Here is a 22,400-nt window from a genome sequence, read left to right as displayed (position 1 = left end):
CACTTTTCCAGAGGCTGGCTTTGGCTCTTAGAGTGGTGAGACATGAATCCTAGACTGAAGGGAGACTAAGCCATACTGAACAAGTTGTATGCAAAGATCACCTATAACAACAAATTAGCTGATATATTAAGTAAAGTCTGTTAAGTGCAATGAGTTGACCTGCTCCTTACCTGTTCAAATGTGGCCTTTGAAGAACTGTTGCATTTCATTGTAGTGGCAGTAACATGATGCTGACTTTGCAACATGCTTTAGCATGTTGAAGCTTCTCTAAAAATAACATTAATAGAGAAATTTAATTAGTTTAATTCAGTGCTGAAAAAAATCCTAAAATCTGCCCTTGGAACAGATTCCTTTATTAAAAATAAGACAGAGCCCCACACAGTCACAGTATAATCCATTTATTAGCATACCTTGTGAGCCATTGGTGTTGATCCAAGGGACATGACAGTTTTGGCACTTGACTGATTTCAGAGGTACTCAGCCCCTGTTCAGTAGAAAGGGATTTTAATAGGACTGAATGGGCTATTACACAAAGGAGTTTTTCTTCTTGATGTGGAAAATTAAATATTTTCCCAAAGAAGTAAAAATAGAGCCTAGGAGACATGCACTGGTCCAGGTCACAGTGCCTGATTCTACAAGGAGCAGTTGGTTACCACCAGAGGTGATTCTGGTCCCTCCATCTGCAAGGAACTCCCAGCAAGTCTATTGGGATAGTGTTAAATACCACAGTGCAGTTCATCTCTCAAAAGCTTTCATCTAGTTGCTGAATATACACATAAAAACCTGTCTTCAAGTGGTTGATGGATCACTGCAGCTCTTTTGGGGTGAAGAAACTTCAGGATATTGGCTTCAGAAAAAAAGAAAGACAGACAAAAGGCAGACCTACCTCTCTTACCCCTGAGACAGCAAATATCCACATTCCTGGTTCCTCACCAATGCCTCCACTAATGCCTTTGAAAAACTGATCTGTTACTCTCTGCTACAAGTGTACAAGGATTAAAAGGGTAATCAACGTCCTGTTCAGGTTAATAAACAGCTGCCTGATTAATTACAGCATAGAACATAATTAAGAGAAATCATCAAAACAGTGTTCAGCCACAGCAAAGGGATAAATCTTTAATCCAGCTTCAGATGGCCAAAGTATGGATGGTCACCAGTGCAGGCATTGCAGGTCAGGAAGACACCAGCACTGGGTTAGCCTTTGTAGCACTGGAGTTTTCCCTCAAAGAGGGATACCTGGAGCACTAATAGCTGCTCCTTAGGCCCTTACCACAACCACATTTCTCCTTCTGCCAATGCTCCTAGCCAGTCATAATGATATTTCCTTTCTCACATAACCAGCATGTGCCACACTGCTATTGGAAACTGTCTCACAGCATCCACATGGCACAGTGCAGCCACCAGCAACGCTGACTGAGCTCTCAGCTCCTCGAAACAGTGCATCTGCATTAGCCTTACCCAACAGAGTCATGCTGCAAAGGTGGACTGAACCAGCCCTACCAGTCTGTCAGCCGAGGCAAAGCTCTACAGGTGCTCCCTGCCCAGAGGTCCCCAGATATACCTGCAGGAATTGCTGTGGGCTCAGTGCAACTGCTGCACCTGCCTGAGACACAGGGAGAACTAACCTCAGTGGGTTTTCATCCCCTTGTAACAAGGCTGCAACAAAGATCACACTAGCAAGTTTAAGGCTGGCTCCAGCATACAGACATACAGCACTAAAATCACAGCATTGCCTACTGTAGAAAATCATACTCAAATAATCAGCAGGTGACACAGCCTCCCCTGGCAAACTGCATTCAGTTCTGGTTACCAAAGTTTAAAGATCCAGAAGAAAGAGAAGACATGGAAAGATAGTTCAGCATGTTATGAGACACCTAGACAGTTTGGGTTGAAGCCACAGTCTGAGAAAAAGAACTATCTCTAGAGTAATGAACAACAGAGAATATAAAACCAGGCTCCTTACTTTGTCTCATGGCTGAGAACACAAGGACAAATGGGATTCGATAAAAACAAAAGGCAATAAATTCAGGAACCATAAAAAGAAATTATGTGCTATGGAGAATAAAATTGCATTGGTTTTCATTGCCAGAAAATATTGAGACAGAGAGCTTAGTTTGATTAAACACAAAATTAAAAATTTAAACATTTATATGGAAGATGAAGGCTGGTTACATTAAATAGTTTTTTAAAAGTTAGGGAAATAAACTCTTATACTTAGAAAAAAAAGGACTTACAAAAGGATAGTGCATAGTGTTTTAACAACACCTACAGGACCAAGTACTTGTACTTCAATTTTTAATAATAATAATAATATTAATGCAAGTAATTAATTTAAATGGGTCAAGAACAAAATTCTCCAAAAGGAAAGGTTGTTAAAACTTGTTCAGTACAAACTCACACGTACTACCTTTTGGAACATCTGCTGCTTGCTAATATTACAAAATACAGTCCTATGGTGGCTGAGCGCTGCTCATCCAGCCAGGCAGTTCCAGCAAGCCTCAGTGGCACGGCACAGGAGTTTAGTTTGGACCACAGTCCTAGGTTAAACAGCAAAGAGCACTAGTAGTGCCCTGAAACAGGCCAGGACAATGGAACACAGTATTGGCAGGCTCATCTACAGCACCAGTAGGGTGTAAAAGCAGTGGAAGGAGATTGGATACTTCCTTCTCTCCTCTTGGCTCATGCAGGACTCAGGGTATGTTAATTACAAGGATTCTCAAAGCTTTCACGGTGATAAGATCTGGGAGAAAGAAATATTTTGAACTAGAACAGGGGAATTTCAGAAGACAATGCAAGGCCTGTGTCTCACTTGTGTTACATGGTAATTTATTGTAACTCCTGAATGGCCATCTGCTAAGTAGGCTTCGGGAAATAACCTCACAGTTTCAGTCCTTTTGGTGTTTCTATGCCTGTTGGGGTTATGGGTATAAACTGAAAGATCAAACCAAGTTAAACTAGAAATGTGACAGCACCCAAGGCACAGAAACTCCATTTGAGCTGCTGTAGCATGCTGGCTCAGGGGAGGCTGAAGGTAAAAGCCAAATCTCTCTACATTTCCCAGACAAGTACTGTTGCTGCCAGTGTGGAACTTGGCATTTAATCCCCTACAAGACCAGAGGGCTGTGACATAATTGCCTTCAGTCCTCCTGCCATTTTAATTCCTGGGAGATAAGGAGCTGTCTGCAGCTTGCATCTTAGAGACTCTCTGCCAGCAGCCATAGGACAACACAGCCAGCGTGGAGCCAGGCACAGCGCTGCCAAGGGATCAAGCCTGGCACTTCAGACAGGGTTACCAGCACAAGCTGCACTGAAGACACTCTGGACCTCGAGAAGAGGCACAAACAGATCAGGTTTGTCTCCAAGGCCAGTTTGCAGGGGTTCTGACATTGCATGTTTTAAAGATTTCTACAATTCTTTGTTAAAATAAAGTTTTCAAGCAGGATCTTTAAACAGTCCATTCCAATACTGGTAACCCAACTTTTCTATAACCCCTGGAGAGGGTAAATGGAACTGTTAGTTTAGCATTCTCACACAAAATTCAGCCAGGTCAGCTATTTTACAGAAGACAAATTAAAGCTTTAGGCAATCACTACTTATTGAATCCAAGGTGATTTCTAGAACTCTGTCACCACGTCCTGTAACATGACAAGGCTAATCCACAGGCTGTGCTCTGCCCTCTGTTCTTGCCTTTGTAATGCCTAGATACTGAACACCTCAGTGCCTTGAGTGCAGACCTTCCAGGCAGCATGTCAGTGCCAGACCCAGTGATTGCCTACCCTGCAGTGCATGAGCAAACCCAAAACATGCACATCTGGCACAAGTTCCACATGTCCCATCTTGTATTATTACTCCACGTTCGGGTCCTTTGTTACACATCAAAGCTTTCTGCTCCTGAGCAGACCTGTCTTCTCTCTGGCTTATCTATACACAGTGAGAAGACACTGTGCACTGCACAGCTGTTAATGCACTTAGCCCTTCTGTCTAGTTTTATATTTTTTATCTACTTGAGAATAATAAATTAACTTTAAAAACTGCTTAAGGCATAAGAGGGAACTCTGTTCATTTGTTTGGATGAGATGGAAGGAAGAAATTGAAGTATTCAATAATCCCTGCTTTCTCTCAGCATTATTTCTGTTCAGGCTGAGAACTACAGCTTGATGACAGTGCTTGCATACCCTTGAGTTAAGCCAGTTTACTCCCAATGAGAGGAATGAAAAGAGAAATAGTGCAAAGAAGAGAAAAAAAAACAAATAGCCCAGAGGTTTCAAGAAGAGGACACACTTCAGGAAAGAAGGAAGCTGCTTTGCAGCACACTTACTGTTTTTCACAAGGAGTGAGTAATTTGCTTGAGGTGTATCTATACCCCAGGAGTAATTCCACGTTTCATGGGAGAACTGTGAACACAGAGATATTAAAGACTAACAGCACAAGTAAAGGGCAGCTAATAACTGTGGTGATTAAGCTACCAAGAGGAAGTCCCCACAGTGCTGTTAAATCATGATTCAACACCTGAATGTTTGAGATTAACATTACATTTGGATTTAAAGAAAAATAACATGTCTATTCAGCTACTTGAGGTCATATTTTTAAGTTCTTCACAGTAATCATATGGGCAAGAAAGCTACTGTCTCTTAAAAATGAAGATTTACTCCCACACCGACAACTAGGAGATGCTACTTTAAGGAAGCAAGAAAACAAACACACACAAAGAACCACTACAGTGAGAAAGCAGCAATAAAACCATAGCATCTGGCAGCTAGAAATGTGTGACAGAGGATTACAGCAGAAAGGACAAGCATCTCTTAGCAGGGGCAGACACTTGAAAGGGATCATATGGAAGCAGACATACTATTCAGAAGAGAAAAGGTTCCCCCTAGAGACATAACAGGGAAGAAAAAGAACCCAGTTCAGCTCAAATCTTCTGATTCCTGGAATTGAAGAGAGCTGTTATGAAAAAATATCTGAAGATTTCCACTATGCCAGCACCCGGTGCCATCTTCCAACCATCTCACCTCTCCTTGCAGCATTTTTCAACTGTCCCAACATACAAACAGGAATAGATTTTCAGTGGCAGGTATCTCTCTGCTTCTACCATTTCTGTGTGCCAGGGCAAAGGAACAAGTGCCACTGCGTTACAGGACTCAGATACTTAGGGCAACGTATACTTATCATTGTTACCAGTGGGCACCTGCTTTCCCTGCTTACAGATTACAGACTAAAGTGAAATCAAAGACTTTAAAGCATCGGTCATAACTGCTTTTCTTCCAGTTCTACATCAAAGTCCTTTGCCAGTGTCCAATGACAAAATAAATCTCCATCAGTCACAACCAGAAGCCACAGCCTTCTGCTGCTGCAGGGCAAAAGGACCATAGGCTGAAGTTCCTAGAGCCCAGTCATTTTCATTTTAGCTTGGTCACTCTCTTGATCCAGGGTACAAATTTGCTGACCTTTGTGTACACACCGGGTGAATCCTTCCGACCACAGCCATACCCCCAGGAAGTGATGCCCAAAATGATCCAGCGCCCATTTGACCTCTGACACATGAGTGGCCCTCCGCTGTCCCCTTGACAGCTGTCTACCCGTTTATCTTCAGAGAGGTTCCCGGCACAAATCATGCGGTTAGTGAACTTCTGCCCGTAGCGGACCTCACAGTCTTCCCGGGGGAGAAGAGGCACCACCCCCTGCAGCAGCGTTCTTGAATAGGACTTCCCTGGAACAGAACAGACCAGCCAGACTGATTTATGTGCAGACTACAGCAGCGACCTGGAGCAACAGTGCTCCCTACAAAACCTCGTACACTTCATGTCAAGTCTGCGGCACAGAAATACGCTGAGCACAGCATCTCTGAACAACCAGAACTGGAGAAAACAGTGATGCCAAGCCAGACCACAAAAAAAGAGCTGTAAGATCAAAGATATGGGGAAGAGGTTTGGAGAAAAAGGTTAGATCAAAGGATGAGTCTTACTCCTGGTTCTGCCAACAAGCTACTTGAACCTTATTCAATTTATTTCACCTGTCAGAACCTCCACTTCCTCCTCAGTAAAACAAGGACAGTGTTTTCTCAAGTGAACAAATGCAGTAATAACTGTTAAGTGCTCAATCCTCAGAGAAGTTTTAGAAGATGTTTCAGAGGCATTCAAATATTATTCAAAGGGAGCTCACTTCATCTTTGGCCAGATTTGTCTCTATTTGGTCAAATCTCTTTATTACCCCAAGGTTGCTCAGAACATAAGGCTCATGTGCTATATTAGAGTATGACCTTTCTGTGCTCAAGGTTTATGTAAGTTCACAAGGTAGTAGGTAACTGCTCCTCTCTTGGAAAGCTGGGTGTTGTGCGTGGGAGGGATTCTAGCCACTAAGCCCCAGCACAGCTTAAGTTAGTTACATGGCTAAGTTGCTCCTTGATCCTTGCCAGACATCCTGAAGTGACATGTGCAACTGGCACAACTGACTCCAAAGGCAAATGTGTACTTGCAGTTAAACAGTTGGGGTAATAGCTAGAGAAAAAGCTGGTAAGGATGAGCAAGTCCAAAGTCAACAGACAAGCTCCTGGGGCTTTTGACAGCAAGCCTTGATAAACATATGGCTTTGCTCCAGTCATAGCAGCCCCAGAAAGGCGTCCCAGCTCTCTTTAACCTAGGAAGCTTCATAGCAATGTGCTCAGTGGACAGGTACAAGCTGTTTTGAATCCAGTGCAGAAACCAGCCTCAGAGCTCATCTTCCCTGCAGCAATATTGAGGGAGGTTGAGTCTGAGAGAGATTCCTTCCACCTCACTTCCAAGCTCCACTTCACTACTACAGTATCATGAAGAAGGCAGGAGATCAGGGAAACATGAGGGCTTCCCACAGGCCTGGTATAGCAGCTCTGCACAGGCTCCCTAAGGGGTCTGCTGTAGACAAAACACGTGCAGAAATGGGAAGAAAGAGAGGATTGTGGCCAGACAGCAGCATTGGTCTCTGCTTCAGAGCGATGCTATGGAAACCAAAGCTTCCACCATGAGCAGACTCAAGAAGCCTCAAAATCAGAAGAAGACACAATGGCACAAAAACCACCTCACCTCCCCACTCCTAAACACCACGCACTGGCACAGACACTGGAAGCAGTGAGTACACAGCCTTGAGCTGATATAAATTAATGGCCCATACAGGCTTCTGAACCCAGACTCCCCCACCTTTCCTGCCCCTCAAAGCACTGCCACTCACCTGTGTCTCCCCAGCCAGAGATGATGCAGGCTTGCCTGTTGATGTCAGACCTCTCTTTCCTGTCGGGCAGGCAGACGGGCAGAACATGGCGATTGAAGGACAGACAGTGCCCTTCTCTGCCCCGCACCCGGACCAGGGCTATGTCATTGTCATTGCTGCCAGCCCAGTAGTTCCTGTGCAGGACAATCCGCTCCACAGGCAGCTCCCTCTCAAACTCATCCTTCACGCCTGTGTGGTAATCGCCCACCCGCAGCAGGTAGCGCCGCACATCAACACCGAACCTGGAGAAAAAGAGATTCAGAATCTCATACTAAGAGGGAAACAAGTCTCAGTTGCTACGAGACTGAACCACCTCCTCACACCACACTGATAGCTGCAGGACCGTGGGACCTCTTTAGCAGATCTGATCATGCCAGCTGTTGCAGTCAATAGGTGTCCCCAGTCACCATCTACCATCCACAGGACTTTTTTCCTATTAAGATGGCTATAATAGTTACAAAAGGGTTGTGAACTGATCTGTTCACAGTTCTTTAAAGCACTTAAGAATGGCAAAATACTGGTTCCCTTTAAGTTGTAAAGCCTCAAAGCTAAAAGGCCAGGTGTAAGCAGTGAAGGATAAAGCAAGTCAATGTTGAGTCATCCCCACAAGTACTCCAAGATCACACAGATCCATAACCTGAAGGTCTTGGTTTATAAACTCTGCTCATGTGGTTCCACTGGGCTGGGAGGATAAACTCATATGAGGTTATCTTGTTCATCACTGAGTATCCCTCGGGGCTCCCCACTCCCAAACACACCTTTTGAAGCAGTGGGCTGCAGTCACCACCCAGCAGCTGCTGATCAGTGTTGCCCCACACAGCAGACGAGTATCTCGACGAAAACCCTTCAGCCGAAGTGAGGCCTGCCATGGCCAACCGCCTCTGAAGAAGAAACAGAGAAATAACAGATGTCACACACATGGGAGCCGTTTTCCTTTCTTCCCATCCACTCTGCCCCATCTGGGCTCAGCTAGTGTGCATTCTTCCCTAGATAAGCCCACTGGTTCAAATCAAGTTCAAAAATCACCACTGAAAATGCATCAATGTACTCAACATTTGCCAGGCAATTTTCAGAGCCTGACAGAAAGCCAGAATCAGTCTGGCTCTCCCAACAATTACAGGGTAGTACCTGGGAGACTTGTTTCCACCTATGATCCTTTTCTTGCGACGGTGGAGAAGGCGCATCCCACACACACCAGACTCTGGACCTGCACAGCAAAGTTAGAGCAGTTGTGTAGGGACCTTCAGCTTAAGTATCAGCATTGCTGTCACAGAGCCAAATACCATTCACCTTCCCCAAGGGCATTAATCCTCAAGGTGATCAACTGCACTGTGTTGTGCATGTGGAATTCATTGAAGATTTGGTCCCATAGATTTCCACAGTTTCAGTGGAGGTGCTTACCTGCAGTCTCTATAGTCTTATGCCAAGAATGGGACCTAGACCTACACATATATCGTCAGTCCTCTAATATCAAAGCTTGCTCATGGTTGCAGGGTTCTAAGGAAGGGTACTTTGCTGTGGGGAAGTTCTGCAGGCTCAAAGGCCTGACATGGGTGGAGCTCCTCAGACTAGTCTGGAGCACCCTGTGCTCTTAAGAAGAGACAATGAAAACAAGGAAAAAGTAGGAGATGCAGGACAGGATATGCTTATTTTGTAGGTGCAGTTTCAGCCAGAGACAAGAATGACAGGGAAAAATCATAAAAACATGCAGAGATCCTACAAGTGGAGCACCAGGTTCTTGCATAGAAGAAATGGGCATGTCACCTGTTCTTCTGATATCTTGGACCTTCTCTTCCACGTAGTCACAGATCACACCAGCATCCTCACTGTGCCAGCAGCTGTGAATCGTGGTGTCAGACCTGGCACACTGCCCCAGGGTGTGCTCCGTGCCACTGCATTCTATGTTGTCCAGATGGATGGGCCCATGGCCTTCGCCAAAATAAGCCATTGCTCTGGCTTTTGCGGTACCACTGCAATTAGAGAGAGGGTGGCTAATCTGCAGTAAGCAGGAGGCAAGTGAACCTGAGGCACCAGCACGCTTTAAGAGGAATAATATTTATGTGTCACTGCACACACAGACAGTAGTACAGTGAGAGCAGGACCCTACTCCCTCATGCATATGCCAAAACTAAGAAACTAAGCCCTGAGAAACAAGTCCAGAAAAGTGCTCCCCCTGAGAGCTGTTTCTATCTGTAGGACGCATGTACCACAGCTCTTACCTGAACCCCAGTTGCCTGCAAACCACTGTGGCATCTCTGTCCGTCCAGTCATCATCACAGACACTGCCCCACTGCCCATTCAGTAACACCTCAACTCGTCCCTCCTTGGTGCTTTCTCCATCCACCAGCCGTATGGGAGGCCCTGAAGGAAAAAACACATGGGTTGCTGCAAGCAAAACCATCAGAAGTGTCAGGTGTCCAAAACTTGGGTTCTACAGAAAAAGATGAATCCCAGACATCAGTAAGCTTAAAACAAAAAGATTAGGGAAAAAAAAAGAAAAAGAATAAAGAAGTATGTCTATATGAAGACATTTTACCTCTGTGCTGAATCAGAAGACTACATACATAATAATTTATTTAATACATACTGGAAATCATCAGTGGATCATATTCTGAAAGCTGAGTAAAGAGGAGAACAAGAACAGAAGGAAAGTTATTAACTCCTGAGCCAAGAGCAGACAAGCTTAAACATGCCTGGGAAAGAAATCTATTAAATTATAAAACTATTACAGTACTCTAAGCAAGAGAAGAGTTCTACATCCAGGAAAAACAAAAAATGTTGGATGTCAACTATTTCAATAACAAATGTCTGACAAACTGGAAAGTCTCCCGTAGTAAAGAAAAGGGAGAGTATTGGGCATTATATAAATGAGGACATTATGCTAACTTGAAATACCCTCATAATTTGAATTAAAAGTGTGCCATCCACACAAGGAAGTGCAAATTTTCACAACACAGCCCCTTGCATCCGAAGTCCTCTTGTCTTGGCAAGGTGTGACACTAATGTAACTACACCAGTTTCCTAAAGGGTCTAGTTAAAGGAGTCCCTTGAGGAAGGGGTCCCTGCACACAAAAGCATCCACTGTCCCTCAGCCCCTCAGGATTGTTTCATAGGCTGCCAACACAACTCTCTCCAGTTTCCATTTATCTGCTGATCTGACTGTAGATCTGGTGGAGCCACAGCTCTATGGCCCTGCCCCAAGACAGCCAGGGCTCATTCCTCCTCAAAAAGCAGACCCCTCGTTGAAACAGCGCAGGAGAACTCCCACATCTGCCAGAGCCTCCAAGGGAACAGACACTTTCCCACCATCCAGGGCAAGAGCAAGGTGAGTTACCCAGGCTGCCATCCATGACTGTGTTGCTTTCTGGGGAACAGCGGACTCCCAGATCTTCGGCATGTGAGCAGTCATGCTGCCCCCAGTTGCTATGGGGACAGTCCAGGAGAGAGAGCTCTGTCCCCACACATGCCACATCATCCAGTAAGATAAAGCCTTGGCCAGCAGCATAGTCCCCTTCAGAGGCCAGGGCAGCAGGACCACTAGAGGAAGGAAACAGAACACAACACAAAATTCATTAAAACTCTAAATGCCACAGAGGGACCCAAGCTCAGACCCAAACAGAAACTCCCCTGCAGAGCTTAACTATGATATTGGAGCCTCCTGACCTGAACCCCTCAGCGACACACAAAATGGCAACCAAGCACCTTCACCTCTCACCAGCTTCAGTTTTCAGGGAGGCCTGCTCAGACCAGTCCATTTTCTAGTGTCTGATCAAAGTCACAGCCATAATACAGAGGGCCAGCAGAGGCTGCTTTGCAGACATGACAGTAGGTACATCAATTTGGGGAGGGGCTAGCAGAGAAGGCATCAAAAATATCAATATTTAAATAATTCTACTTCTTTTTATAGGAACCAGCTACCTGGAACTGAAATGCAGAAAGCTGTATAATGGTAATAAACCTTCTAGTAAAGACAGCATTGAAGGTCCAGCCTATCCCAGTGAAGGGTGATGGAATCTAAACCTTGAAATTAGGAAGCACAGACACTACACACACCCTCAGTCCTACCTGAAGCCCAGCTGCCTGCAGACCACCTGGGCACCGAGGTCTGTCCAGCCATCATCACAAACTGTGCCCCAGTCTCCATTGTAATAAACTTCTACCCTGCCTTCGCTGGGGCTGCGGCCACCAGCCAGCCGGACAGAGCCCTCTGCAAGGGGGAGAGAAGGAAAGGTCAGCACTCTGCAGGGGGGGAAAGAAACAGCCTGTGCACCATTGCTAAGTCTCTGTGCAGCTCATGACCGAAAGAAACCAAAGACACTTTGGGTACTCAAAAAAACAAATGTTCATTGTTCATGAACATGCCCATCTGTCAGGGGAGGATTCACCTCAGCTTTTCCATACCAATCAAACAAAATAATGGGAACACCCCAAAGTCTGCCTCTGGTCCATTCCCATTTGCTGCTGCTCTCTGCCTCCACATCTGGCAGCCCTTGTGGGAGCCATACATAGAAGCTCTGCAGAACCCTGAAAGAGGGGGTTACCTGCTGAGCCAGCCCCGCAATACGGGGGTACAACTGACCACATCTGACTGGCAGAGCTGTAGATCTGTACCTGTGAAAGGGTCACAGGAGACCCCAGCGTCTTCAATGTGGTCACAGTTTTGCTGTCCCCAGTCACTCTTCTTGCACTGGTCAAGTGAGAGTTCATTGCCCGAGCACTGCACTTCATCCAGCAGGATTGGGCCAGATCCCTGCCCGTAGTGAGCCCACGACAAGGCTTTTGGGGTCCCACTGCAAACATTACAAACACGTATGCTCAGTAAGGAAGGTCACAGTCTTGTGCCCTCAGATTCTGCCTTGCACAGGGACTCTGCTATGCTAGGTCACTGTCCTCCCATAGACCACCCGTGTTCCTGACACAGTGGAGTTGCCATCTGTTAACCAAAATATGTCATTGGAAAGTTTGTAACAAGCCCTTCCAACAAATAACAAAAATGTGCCTGCAACACGAACAGTTCAGACACATGGAGAGTTCTGAGGAAAATGATGTAATATTAGTCTCATTTACAATCTCAGTAACAGGTGAAACTCCCAAAGTTTGAGGGGTCTCAAACTTGAATCATCTATTCTAAATAACCCTGTACCAATGCGATTTTCAAGAATGCTCAGGATACAACAGCTCCCAAGCACAGAACAGCACACAGAAGAATGAGGTGCTCTCTCCTGCTTTCCCGTCCAAAGAGGATAAGGGCAGTCAGTGAAACTGAAGGTGTTTAAACTTTATCAATTAAGCAACTGCAGTCCACATATGGAAATCATCACGACAAGTTATCAGTGAGGCCAACAAGATTTACATTAGGATATGTCTGCCAAAATAATGAACAGGGGTCAACACAAACAATCCTTAGACAGGGATGCACCAACTTTTTTTTTCACAGTATAAATCCATAAAACTGACCGGAATGAAGTACAAAATCCCTTTATAGGATGATCAGTCCAGAATTATCTTTCCCAGAGTTTCTCTGTATCTCCAATAGAAAGGGCTGGTCATATAATGAACGGACACACTCTCATGTTCTTCATTCTGCTTACTTCTGTTGCTGCTCCATGACATGCAGCAGGGAAATTACCTGAGTCCCAGCTGTCTACAGACTACTTCAGCATCCCGGTCATCCCACTGGTCGTCACAGATGGTGCCCCACTTGCCATTGTGGTAAACCTCCACTCGCCCTTCAAAGCTCTCCTTCCCCCCAACAATACGCAGTGGGGCACCTACACCTGTGCTTCAAGAAAGGGAAAGAGAGCACAACAGAACAAGACAGAGACAACACACATCCAGCAGTTCAGGGTGTAGAACCACTCACTGGCCACAGGAGCTCTTGGGATGCTCTCTTACCACACCCACCTCTCTAGACACCCCATAAGCTCCCGTGACTGCAGCCCACAGTATGGGATACTGCTGCTTCAGGGATGGCTCTAATAGGCTACTGTGGTGACTGGGAGTTTGCTGCCTGCAGACAAAAACCTGGCTTGATAAAAAGGGGATGTGGTCATACACAACAGTCATCTCTCAGTGACTGTAGACATATACCCATTCTGAGTATTTGGGATTGGGAAGGGATAGATAATTTTCCAGTGGAAGGAAGAAAACCACCTACATAGCAAGTGAAAGAAGAATATTTTCCAATTATTTTCTCTCCATAGCTTCATGACCTTAGATTTTACTTCCTATCAGCAACACTGATGGAAGAACCAGGGAGCAAACCTCCCCTGGATATTTACCTTCTGGAGGAACACAAGTTACCATGGCACTCCCCTGTTTACAAGCTCCTGACACAGCTTCCTGATAGCCACACTGCAGCAGAGCTTTCTCATCCCCATGGCAGTTTGCTGACTGTAGGTGCAGGGGAACAGGCCATGGTCCAGGATGACTTTTCTTCCCAGCTGTGCCGATCTCACTGGTACAGAGAATGCAACAGAGCAATGAAATGATGCAGCACAGCTTGACTTACAACTTCCCTCAGTGTTGTGACTCTCCAGTCTAGTTGTGACATCTCACTTCCCCGTGTGCCCAGTTGATTGGAAGGGCATAAAGGAGTGGTCACTTACAGTCCAATGGGAAAGCACAAGCAAGAACAAAGCACTTCCCACCACCTAAGCCTTTTGTGTGCCTACTTACTGCAGAGGACTTGGTGTAGATGAGGGTCTCAAACCCTCGTTTGAGAGCAGTGAACAAACCCATCAATAGACTCAAACATCCAAATATCTGATTCACCTTCTTCCTTCTATGTGGACCTTATCTCCTTGCTTTTTGGAAGTTTGAACATCCAAATCCTAGATACCCAAAGAGGGTTCATACTCTCAAAATTTCTATTAGATCACTACTGTAAGTGCAGCTGGTGATAGTAAAAAGGGGATGCAATCTCACAGCTTACTCATCACAGTCCGGAGTATGAAGCAGAAAATATTGTTTTTAAAAATTCTTGCAAATGCTGATTGGGTTGGGCATAGCCACAGAAAGAAAACAGTAGGAAAGGACCCTGTAAAGTGGAAAACTGGACCACAAAACAAACTCATTTCCCCCAGCCAACACACTGTGCTGCAAGGACTGTAACCACAGATGCTTTTCTTTCAAAAGCCACAAAAGCATGTAACTCTTGCAACCAGATTGAGGTTCCCACCTGAGACCTAGTTGCCTGCAGACAACACTGGCATCCCAGTCAGTCCAGTGGTCAGCACAGATGGTACCCCAGAGTCCACTGAAGTACAGCTCCACACTACTATCTTCAGCCAACCGCACAGCACCTTCCAAAAGAGATAAAAAAAATGAAAAACCCAGCTGCTATCTGCTGATGGAAGTTTCAGACCTGCAAGTCTTGGACTTGCATGTAGTTGTGCTGAACTGCACTTGGCTTCTCTCATCCTTGTTTTGTTTGTGCTGGCACTAAAGTGACTTGTATGAACGAGTGTGGGACATGGCAGCTTCCCAGTTCCAGCAATGGCTGCTCAGGAGCATGGCTGGTGCTGTGCTGGTGCTATGTTCTTTTCAAAGCCATGGTAATATCAGAAGGAAACTTGGCTTCTGCCACAGCTCCTGGATTCTTCTTCTGCGAAATGGGGGTGATTTTACATGCTACCTTGAAAAGGTGTATGGAAATGACAGGCTCTCCAATTACTTCTGATGCTCCATTGATCTATTTCTGTCAACCACTTCACCTGTATGAGTCACAGCTGCTACAGCAAGATGTTCAGTAACAGCACCTGAATCCTCTTTAATTTCTCTAAGAAGAGCAAGTGCCAGTGTAAATGCCTTCACCACAAATATCTGCCACTGTTTAGACAGCACACCTCCTTGCTCAGTTATGTACTTGGAGAAGGACACACCTTCTGCCTGTAGTACCTCAGTGCAGGCACACAGCACCACTACACTTGAATCCTTCCCTTTAACGAAGCCATCTTTAAAAGCACATCCACTGGCAAGGGAAAAGACCTTGTCAATTCATTTATTAAACTGGGGCTTCGACTGTTCTGCAAAATGTAGGAAAGGCAAGGAAGGTCAGAAAACATGAGGACATTTTCAAAAATGCTGCATGGCAGCCAGTGCATTAAAGAGCTCAGCTTTCTTGCTTGCCTCAAAGTAAGCAGCAGTCCTTGTGTCAGCACTGAGGAAGTTTAACACAAGCCTATGACTTACCTTGCCATAGAAGATTTACAAACCTACCCACAGATTTTGTCTTGTTATATTTGAACTGCTACACTTACATGAGGAATGCTCTGATATGGATACTTAAGGAGCAGGAGTGGGTTGTTTTCCACATAACTTAAACTGTTTTCAAAGCAGCATAAGTTAGCAGGAAAAAAAAAAAGTCTCCTTGTATGAGAATAAAACATCTATACAAGGCATTACAACTACAGCAGCTTAAATCCACCCCCTACTATATACAGACGTTCTTCTCCCACACAGGCTGGCCTCTAGTACTAATTATTTCAACAATTCGGAACAGTTACTGTACTGTGCTTCTTTCACAGGGTGTTCCACCTGCCACTTGCAAGTCTGTGCAGCACACATTTCAGGCCTGAGCCCCTGAGCAGTGCAGCCTGGCCACTGGCAGACACTCACAGCCCTTACCTTGGTTACAGTCACAGTTGGACCAGCCGATGGCCCCTGACGAGAGCCGGTAGAAGCACCAGGGTGTCGTTCCCCCATCTGGGTTCCTGCAGTGGTTGTGGTCCCCCAGGCCACGGTCTGGGTACTGCTGGACATAATCAGGGAACTCTGCCCAGTTGAGGCACTCTGCCCCGGCCTCAGTGACTGCCAGCGAGCCATTGTAATAGCCCAGGGGTCCGACAGCACAGCCGCTGGATGCTGCACACAGGAAGGGAGCTGTTAGCATCACCTAAGGCACCACACACTGAAGCTCAGTGTGGGGGGTACCAGCTGGTTATCTGAAACACCTCCTGTGTCTGCAGTCTCCATTCATTGCTTGATTTCAGTTCTATCACTCTTCAAGGCAACTGCTCAAAGAATGTTTATAATACTCACTATCTAAACTACAATTTGATCTGAAGTAAAGAACTACTCAGACAGACCTTTGAAAAGTGTTAAATCTGGGCCCAAACATGGACAATTTGAACTGGTTCCCATTACTGTACATCCAATACACGTACTCATTTTGGAGCACCACTTGAGCGTGGTACACTCCACCACTTCCTTCCCCACTTACCTGAATAAGATACTCTCAAATTTGATCCTAGGCTTTATAGAACATTAATTGCCTGTCCAAATTGAGTGAAAATGAGAAGAGTTTAAAATTAGCTATAATTTCATTCTATAAAGCAGGACAGTGGGAAATGCCATTGTATTTCATTTTATATATGTTCCCTACACACATCAATATCACAAACTGGCTTATCTGAACTTGGTCAATGTATAGGAAGGGAAAGAGAACTTATTCTGGGGGGAAAGTGTAGGTGCCAGTGTTCCAGTGGCCATGTGAAATATCTAATGTAAAAATACCAAATAATTAATTTAATATGCTCTTTAACAAAAGAAGAAATCTCTCCATTCATTACCCTGAAATTAAAAGAGGGAAAACAGACCCAGGTTCTGCGTGAGGGTGGACTTTTCACAGCCCATAACAAGGGAAGAGTAGACTAAGAAAGGGACAACAGTTACAGCTCTATTCACTGAATAAACAAAAAGAAGATAACACTTTCAGAAAACCCTTCTGCAGTACGGACACATGGGGCAAAGAGTAAGAGTAGAAAGAAACTTTGCATCATGTCATTTGCCTCCTAGCCACTGCCAAGCACAATAAGAAGAGGTGGGAAGCGACAGCTGAAGGTTAAATGCAAAGTACAAAATGAGAAGCAGTAGCAGGTAGGTGTCTGGAAAACACCCTGTATGCTTGGCATCAGCTGGGACCCTCAGAGCGGGGTGTATGAGAATTCAGTAGTTATTAGAGCAGAGGAAAGGTGAATATGCAAAAAAGACCAAGGCCTTCAGAGAAACAGATGAAAAGAAAAGAATATGTGGGAGGAGCAGGAAACTGCAAGAGCATTAGACACGAAGACACAAAAGTGGTCTGGCCATGTTGGTGAAAGAGATAAACAGACATTGAGGCAACAGAGAAAAGATTGAAGAAGTGATGGAAAAAAAGGAAGAAGGCCAAGTAGCAATGGTTCATCATGCCTATGGTCTCAGATCACCACTGCAGGAAAGAATCTGCCCAATGACTGAATTAATAACTTCTTGTTCTTACCTGCACTCTGCAAATGGTTTTGGTTGGGCTGGGATCCCAGGAAAGCCTGGGAAAAGAAGGAGAGCAAAAGCAGAGAGATGATTATCCGATGAAATAAACATGAGCATGTCCTAAAAGCAGCTCAGCTTTTTGCAGCTTTAGGCAAACACACCCTAATAACCAGTCTCTTCCTTGCTTTCTCCATTGCTCCTCTTCAAATCTAATCATAGCTCTGTCCACTAACAGCAAAATGAATAATTACTGGTCTGCAGAGATTTACTCTAGCACTACCTTACAGGGCTCTGCTTGGTTTTTTTCCAGTAGACTTGGAAGTCTGAGATGCCTATGGAAAGGAAAGCTAGAAGAAAATCATTATTATCAGTAAGAAAAATAATGAATAACTACTCATTCTCTCTCCATTTACAGGATAAGTCATCTATGGCCACAGTAACAGAGGTGTATCTACGTGATAGGACGATGCCCCCAGGATACCTGTTAAAATGGTAATAAACATCTATGTACGAAGCCGGAAACATCTAAAGAAGAAAATCCAACAAGGCTTTTTGAGGATTTTGGTTTTAATACTTGAAAATATGGTACAGCTTATAGTATTATCCAAATAGGGTTAAATATGTAAAAGCAAAAAATATGAAACAAAGTCCTCAAAATTCTAGCTTCCTGTCTGGACTCAAAACTACATTTCCTCTTATTGGCAGTGTTTTTTGTGGTTATAACTTCACTTTTGGCTGAGAGATAGGGATCTCAACTCAACACCACTACAAGGTGTGCAAGCAAATGCAAGATCTTCACAGATCCAGAGTGAAAAGAAGAAACTGTACATGTTTCTGCTAGCTCCTTGTAGTTTAATTAGTTTCTAAGTATTTTTAATGAACATTTCTAATACTTTTATATGAACAAAGACTTGTAATTCACAGAGCAGAAGTGTGCAGCTAAAGAATACTAGCTATTGGTAACAATTGTGGTTTTCTTCAAAATGCAGTAATTTTGCCTCTCTCAAATTTGGAATGAAACCAAATCCACTTCTGGAATAAGCAGAGGTAATTCCCACAGAAACCTGACACAAACAACACCTACTCATGTTAGATGACATTTTCAAATCAAGCTTATGAATATCGTCCAGCAGGTGTTGACAACCATGGCCAAGCTCCAGCATCACCCTCCAGAAGTCAGAATGTGATACTGCATTTGGGAGATGAATTCCCAACATGGTTCAGAAACAGCAGATCAGGTCTCAGGTGCTTATGCACAAGGGGATGCACAGATAAACCAGCATTTAACAGAAAAATGCTTTTCAGCCAAAAATCCATCTACCTGCATGTATCAGACTGCTGCAAGGCCACATAATGGTTTGTGAACCAACAATACTGAAGAACTTCTCTGAGGATCTCAAAGTTCTTTGCAGAGAGAGGAAAGTGAGCTAAGCTGCACTTTTGCAACTGCACCAAACAGGTGACTGAGCCACAAAGCAGGTCCCTCAGCTCCTAGTTTTCAGTGTACACCTGCACACACAAGTAAACCTGCAGGTGATAGAGGGATGGGTCAGACTAATAACAGGGTATATATGAGAGTCTGAACCCACTCTTTTTGGAGCCGGACCATAAACAAAAGTACTGCAGTCCAAGTAATACATTTCTCTTCTAGTGAAATATTAGTTGCTGCCAGTTCCTGTAGCAGCTTCCAAAATATCCCAACTCTGACCATCACTACCAACAAAATTAAGTGCAAACAGCCTGTGCTGCAGGCATTGCCCCAGGTCGTGTGGCTATAAATCATCTGTCCACAACAGCAAGAGGGGTAATCAGCAAAGAACAGAAACAAAGGATCTCTCCTGCCAGGGTCACTGCAGAGCCTGAGAAACGTAGGAAAGCCAAGCCAAAGCATCTGCAAGCCCTTGTGCATCCTGCTTTCCTGCTTTGTTTCTTTTTCTGAATTTCATATGCTCAGTGAAACAAATCCGTTCCCAAACCCCCAGCCCTTCCCAGAGACCACAGCTGCCTAGATGCTCCAGAAAACATATTCCAGTAATAACAAGATCCACTTACAGTGAGGATATTAAAAGAGACACGTGACTTCTTACAAGCAGATAGAAAAATAACCACTTCTTACCTCCACACATCTGAGACAGGATAGCAGACTCGAGAGCTCCACCAGGAGCCCGAGTATTTTGGAGATCTCCATCCCTCCTGTAAAAAGTGGGCAGAAGGTTCCTCAAGCATCACATTCTCGTTCAGCTGCCGGGCTCTGCTTTCCCACGCTAGCCACTCCGCACCGGGGGCAGCAGGATGCCTTCTCCATTTCTACGCAGGGAAAGCGATATAAGGGAAGGGATCAAAGTTCCCAGCAGCATCTTAGAATTTCACTTTCCCTTTCCTTCCCCCATCTCTTCTCCTTGAGTCTTCTCTTCAGGAAGGGGAAAAAGATGGGAGAGAAATAAGGGAGGACAGCACGCCCCAGAATTTACCTAGCGCATCTGAAAGCGGGAGGAGGGAGCGCAGGCGGTGGGGCGCACCCTCAGCCCGCTCCGCTCCCCGCCGTCCCCTCCTCTGCCCAGCCTCCCCCGTGCTCCAGGTACGCGCTTCTCCCAGCGCCAGCCTCCGCCTCCCCAGCGTCCGGGCCGCCGCCCGCTCCTCTCCTGCAATGCCTCCTTCCCGCAGCTGCCTCTTCCTCCTCTCCCCGCGGCACAGAGGCTGCAGCACGGCGAGGAGCTGGGGCTGTGTCCTACTGCAAAGCCCCCGGCAACAACCGGGGAAGGAAACGGCGTGTGCGCGCACACTTGCCAGAGATTAGACTTCTTGGAAGGAATCTGGACTTTATCCCCCCACCGCTGCCCCCTCGATTACCTGCTTGCAGCTTCCCGAGGTCGGCTCTCCTCATACTTGAACCCAGGTAAATGGGACCCAAAAAACTTTACGTTAAGCAGCTTCCAGATCTCCCCATGGAAAACCCACAGGTGGCACAGCCCTCTCTAAGGTGCATTCCCAATTTTCAGCCTGCATCTTGCCCCCATGGGTATTGCCTCCAGAGATCTTTTCCATCAAGCTTCTCCTGGACCTTGGGTTTTATTTTCCCTCAATTGGCTAGGATGCTTTCCAGAGGGTTGATCATTATTGTGTTACCATGAACAATCCCATGGAGGGGGTAGTGTTTTCAGTTTACTGCTCTTTCATCTGAATTAGGGTTTGAGGCTACAAGTTTTTAACCCTGTTAAATCTAAGAAGAGAATTGGCCCATTTGAAGCTGTTCAATCTCAGATTTTTTTTAAAGGTTCCCTGTGCTTCTTCTCAGCTCAGTCTAATGACCATTTCCTATACTTATATTCTGATTTTGAAAGGATTAACTCCTGGTATTCTCTAGCATGAAACATGAAGGTCACCTTAAGAACTGAGCTCACTTCTGGCCAAGTCTGCTAAGTAGCACTTCCAAAGACTTCAGCATAAAAACAAGGAATGGGCTGCTAAAAATCCATTGGCTTGACAAAAAGCCTTTTTTCCTCCTTCACTTATTGCCCATTACTCACTTCACTTGACAGTTTTGTGTTGCCTCATCCTCAGACAGTCATCAAAGGCAAGGAAATTTCACTACCTGCTGGATCTTTTATAGGAGTTGCTGAGTGGTAGGAAAGAGCTCTTTCTGGAGTGCATTTGGCCAAGAACTGCACTCAGTTAATTAGGAGCAAATCTCCTATATCCTCATAGTGAGGGAGGCAGACGATCAGGGCAACAGAGGATGGAAATAGCTTAGATGCAACATCACGCTGTAACTCTCAGGCAGCACTGGTAAAAAAGGTACAAATAAAAATACAGGACTGTGTTGGAATTTAAAACCACTTACTCCAGTGAAAACACAAGGAAAGGATATACTAGAGACACAAACAGAAAATCTACTAGCATTCAGAGCAATTTGCTCCTTAATCAGCAGTAGAACTTATTGATGCTCCTTCAGAACTCCCTCCCATAAGACACTCACTGTTTAGCCCTGACACACAGGCTCAAAATCTCTAGCAAAAGCCTGCATTGGATTTCTCTCACAGTAACTTCTAATTTCCTTCCCTCTCAAAACAAGGTTTTCCTAGATAAAATAATTTCCTAGCTAAAGTAATTTTAAAGGAAACACAGGCCAGTGCACTGAAAGCAATAGAAGTCTAAGTCTGTATTCAATTTTTGGAAGAATGATGAACAGTGGACAGATATAGCGGGGTTTGCAGTTGTCTCCTCTGTGGGGGGTCCTCTTTTGGAACTACTTCCTTCTTGTCAATACTCCCCTGGTTTTCTGGCACATATAATGACATTTTCTTGAAAGAGGTGGACCTCAGGATTCTCAAAAGCTTCTCATGGCTACATGGCCCTCTCCAAGGCAGAGGAAGAAAAAGAAGGAAATTATACCAATATAACTACGTCAGTTTAGATCGGTAATGTATCTCCAGATAAGGTAAAATAGATACTCAACTTCCTTGTATGGGCAAATCTGAAGTAGCTGTAAATATCTAAGTCCACTATTTAACACTAATCACCTTCTCACCCTGATACAAGCACAGTTCTATTAAAATAAGCCTATGATTCCCTACAGTCTTTCTGTTTTGATTTTTCCAGATTATTCTGGATTGAATTTTGGAACAAGAAGTACCATCTTCTAAAATGTTTTTGGCTCTCTGGAATTCAACCCATTTCTCCTGAACTGGCAGGACTACTATTCATCAAGACCAGCTGAAATACTAATGCTTCCTCCACAGAGATCTTCAGTGAAAGCCTAAAAAGAGAGGTAGTTAACAGCAATCATACCAAGGCTGGTATAATACTCAAGCTGTAAGGAACAGGAATAAGATCAAGGAATTCCAGCAGATTTGCTTAAATCCTGTAAATCCGATTTAGGAGGGTAGAACAGCTAGTCAGCTTTTGTT

The 22,400-nt window shown here is 44.9% G+C and overlaps 1 protein-coding gene across 4 annotated transcripts; it reads right to left on the bottom strand.

The window, feature by feature from the left end:
• Positions 1–382: 382 nt before the first annotated feature.
• Positions 383–21,202, bottom strand: LOC116790055 (neurotrypsin-like). Of its 4 annotated transcripts, none has more exons than XM_032694648.1 (16): positions 19,965–21,202; positions 19,610–19,800; positions 17,504–17,549; positions 15,871–16,107; positions 14,423–14,546; positions 13,524–13,699; positions 12,872–13,019; positions 11,854–12,032; positions 11,308–11,449; positions 10,577–10,779; positions 9,462–9,603; positions 9,007–9,212; positions 8,371–8,449; positions 8,001–8,123; positions 7,204–7,484; positions 383–5,710 (listed from the first exon to the last, which is right to left on the bottom strand). In XM_032694648.1, the coding sequence occupies exons 2-16, from the start codon at positions 19,679–19,681 to the stop codon at positions 5,400–5,402; spliced, it is 2,469 nt and encodes an 822-aa protein (XP_032550539.1). In that variant the 5' UTR covers positions 19,682–19,800; positions 19,965–21,202; the 3' UTR covers positions 383–5,399. The 4 variants fall into 4 exon arrangements, with proteins under 4 accessions (XP_032550539.1, XP_032550540.1, XP_032550542.1 ...); XM_032694649.1 differs by having other exon boundaries at positions 21,021–21,202; XM_032694651.1 differs by having other exon boundaries at positions 21,086–21,202.
• Between the last annotated feature and the right edge of the window lie 1,198 nt (positions 21,203–22,400).

The sequence above is a fragment of the Chiroxiphia lanceolata genome, chromosome 8 (assembly GCF_009829145.1).
Source record: "Chiroxiphia lanceolata isolate bChiLan1 chromosome 8, bChiLan1.pri, whole genome shotgun sequence".
Lineage (NCBI taxonomy): Eukaryota > Metazoa > Chordata > Aves > Passeriformes > Pipridae > Chiroxiphia > Chiroxiphia lanceolata.
Note: the sequence above shows the minus strand (reverse complement) of the source record. Positions and strands in the feature narration are given on the sequence as shown.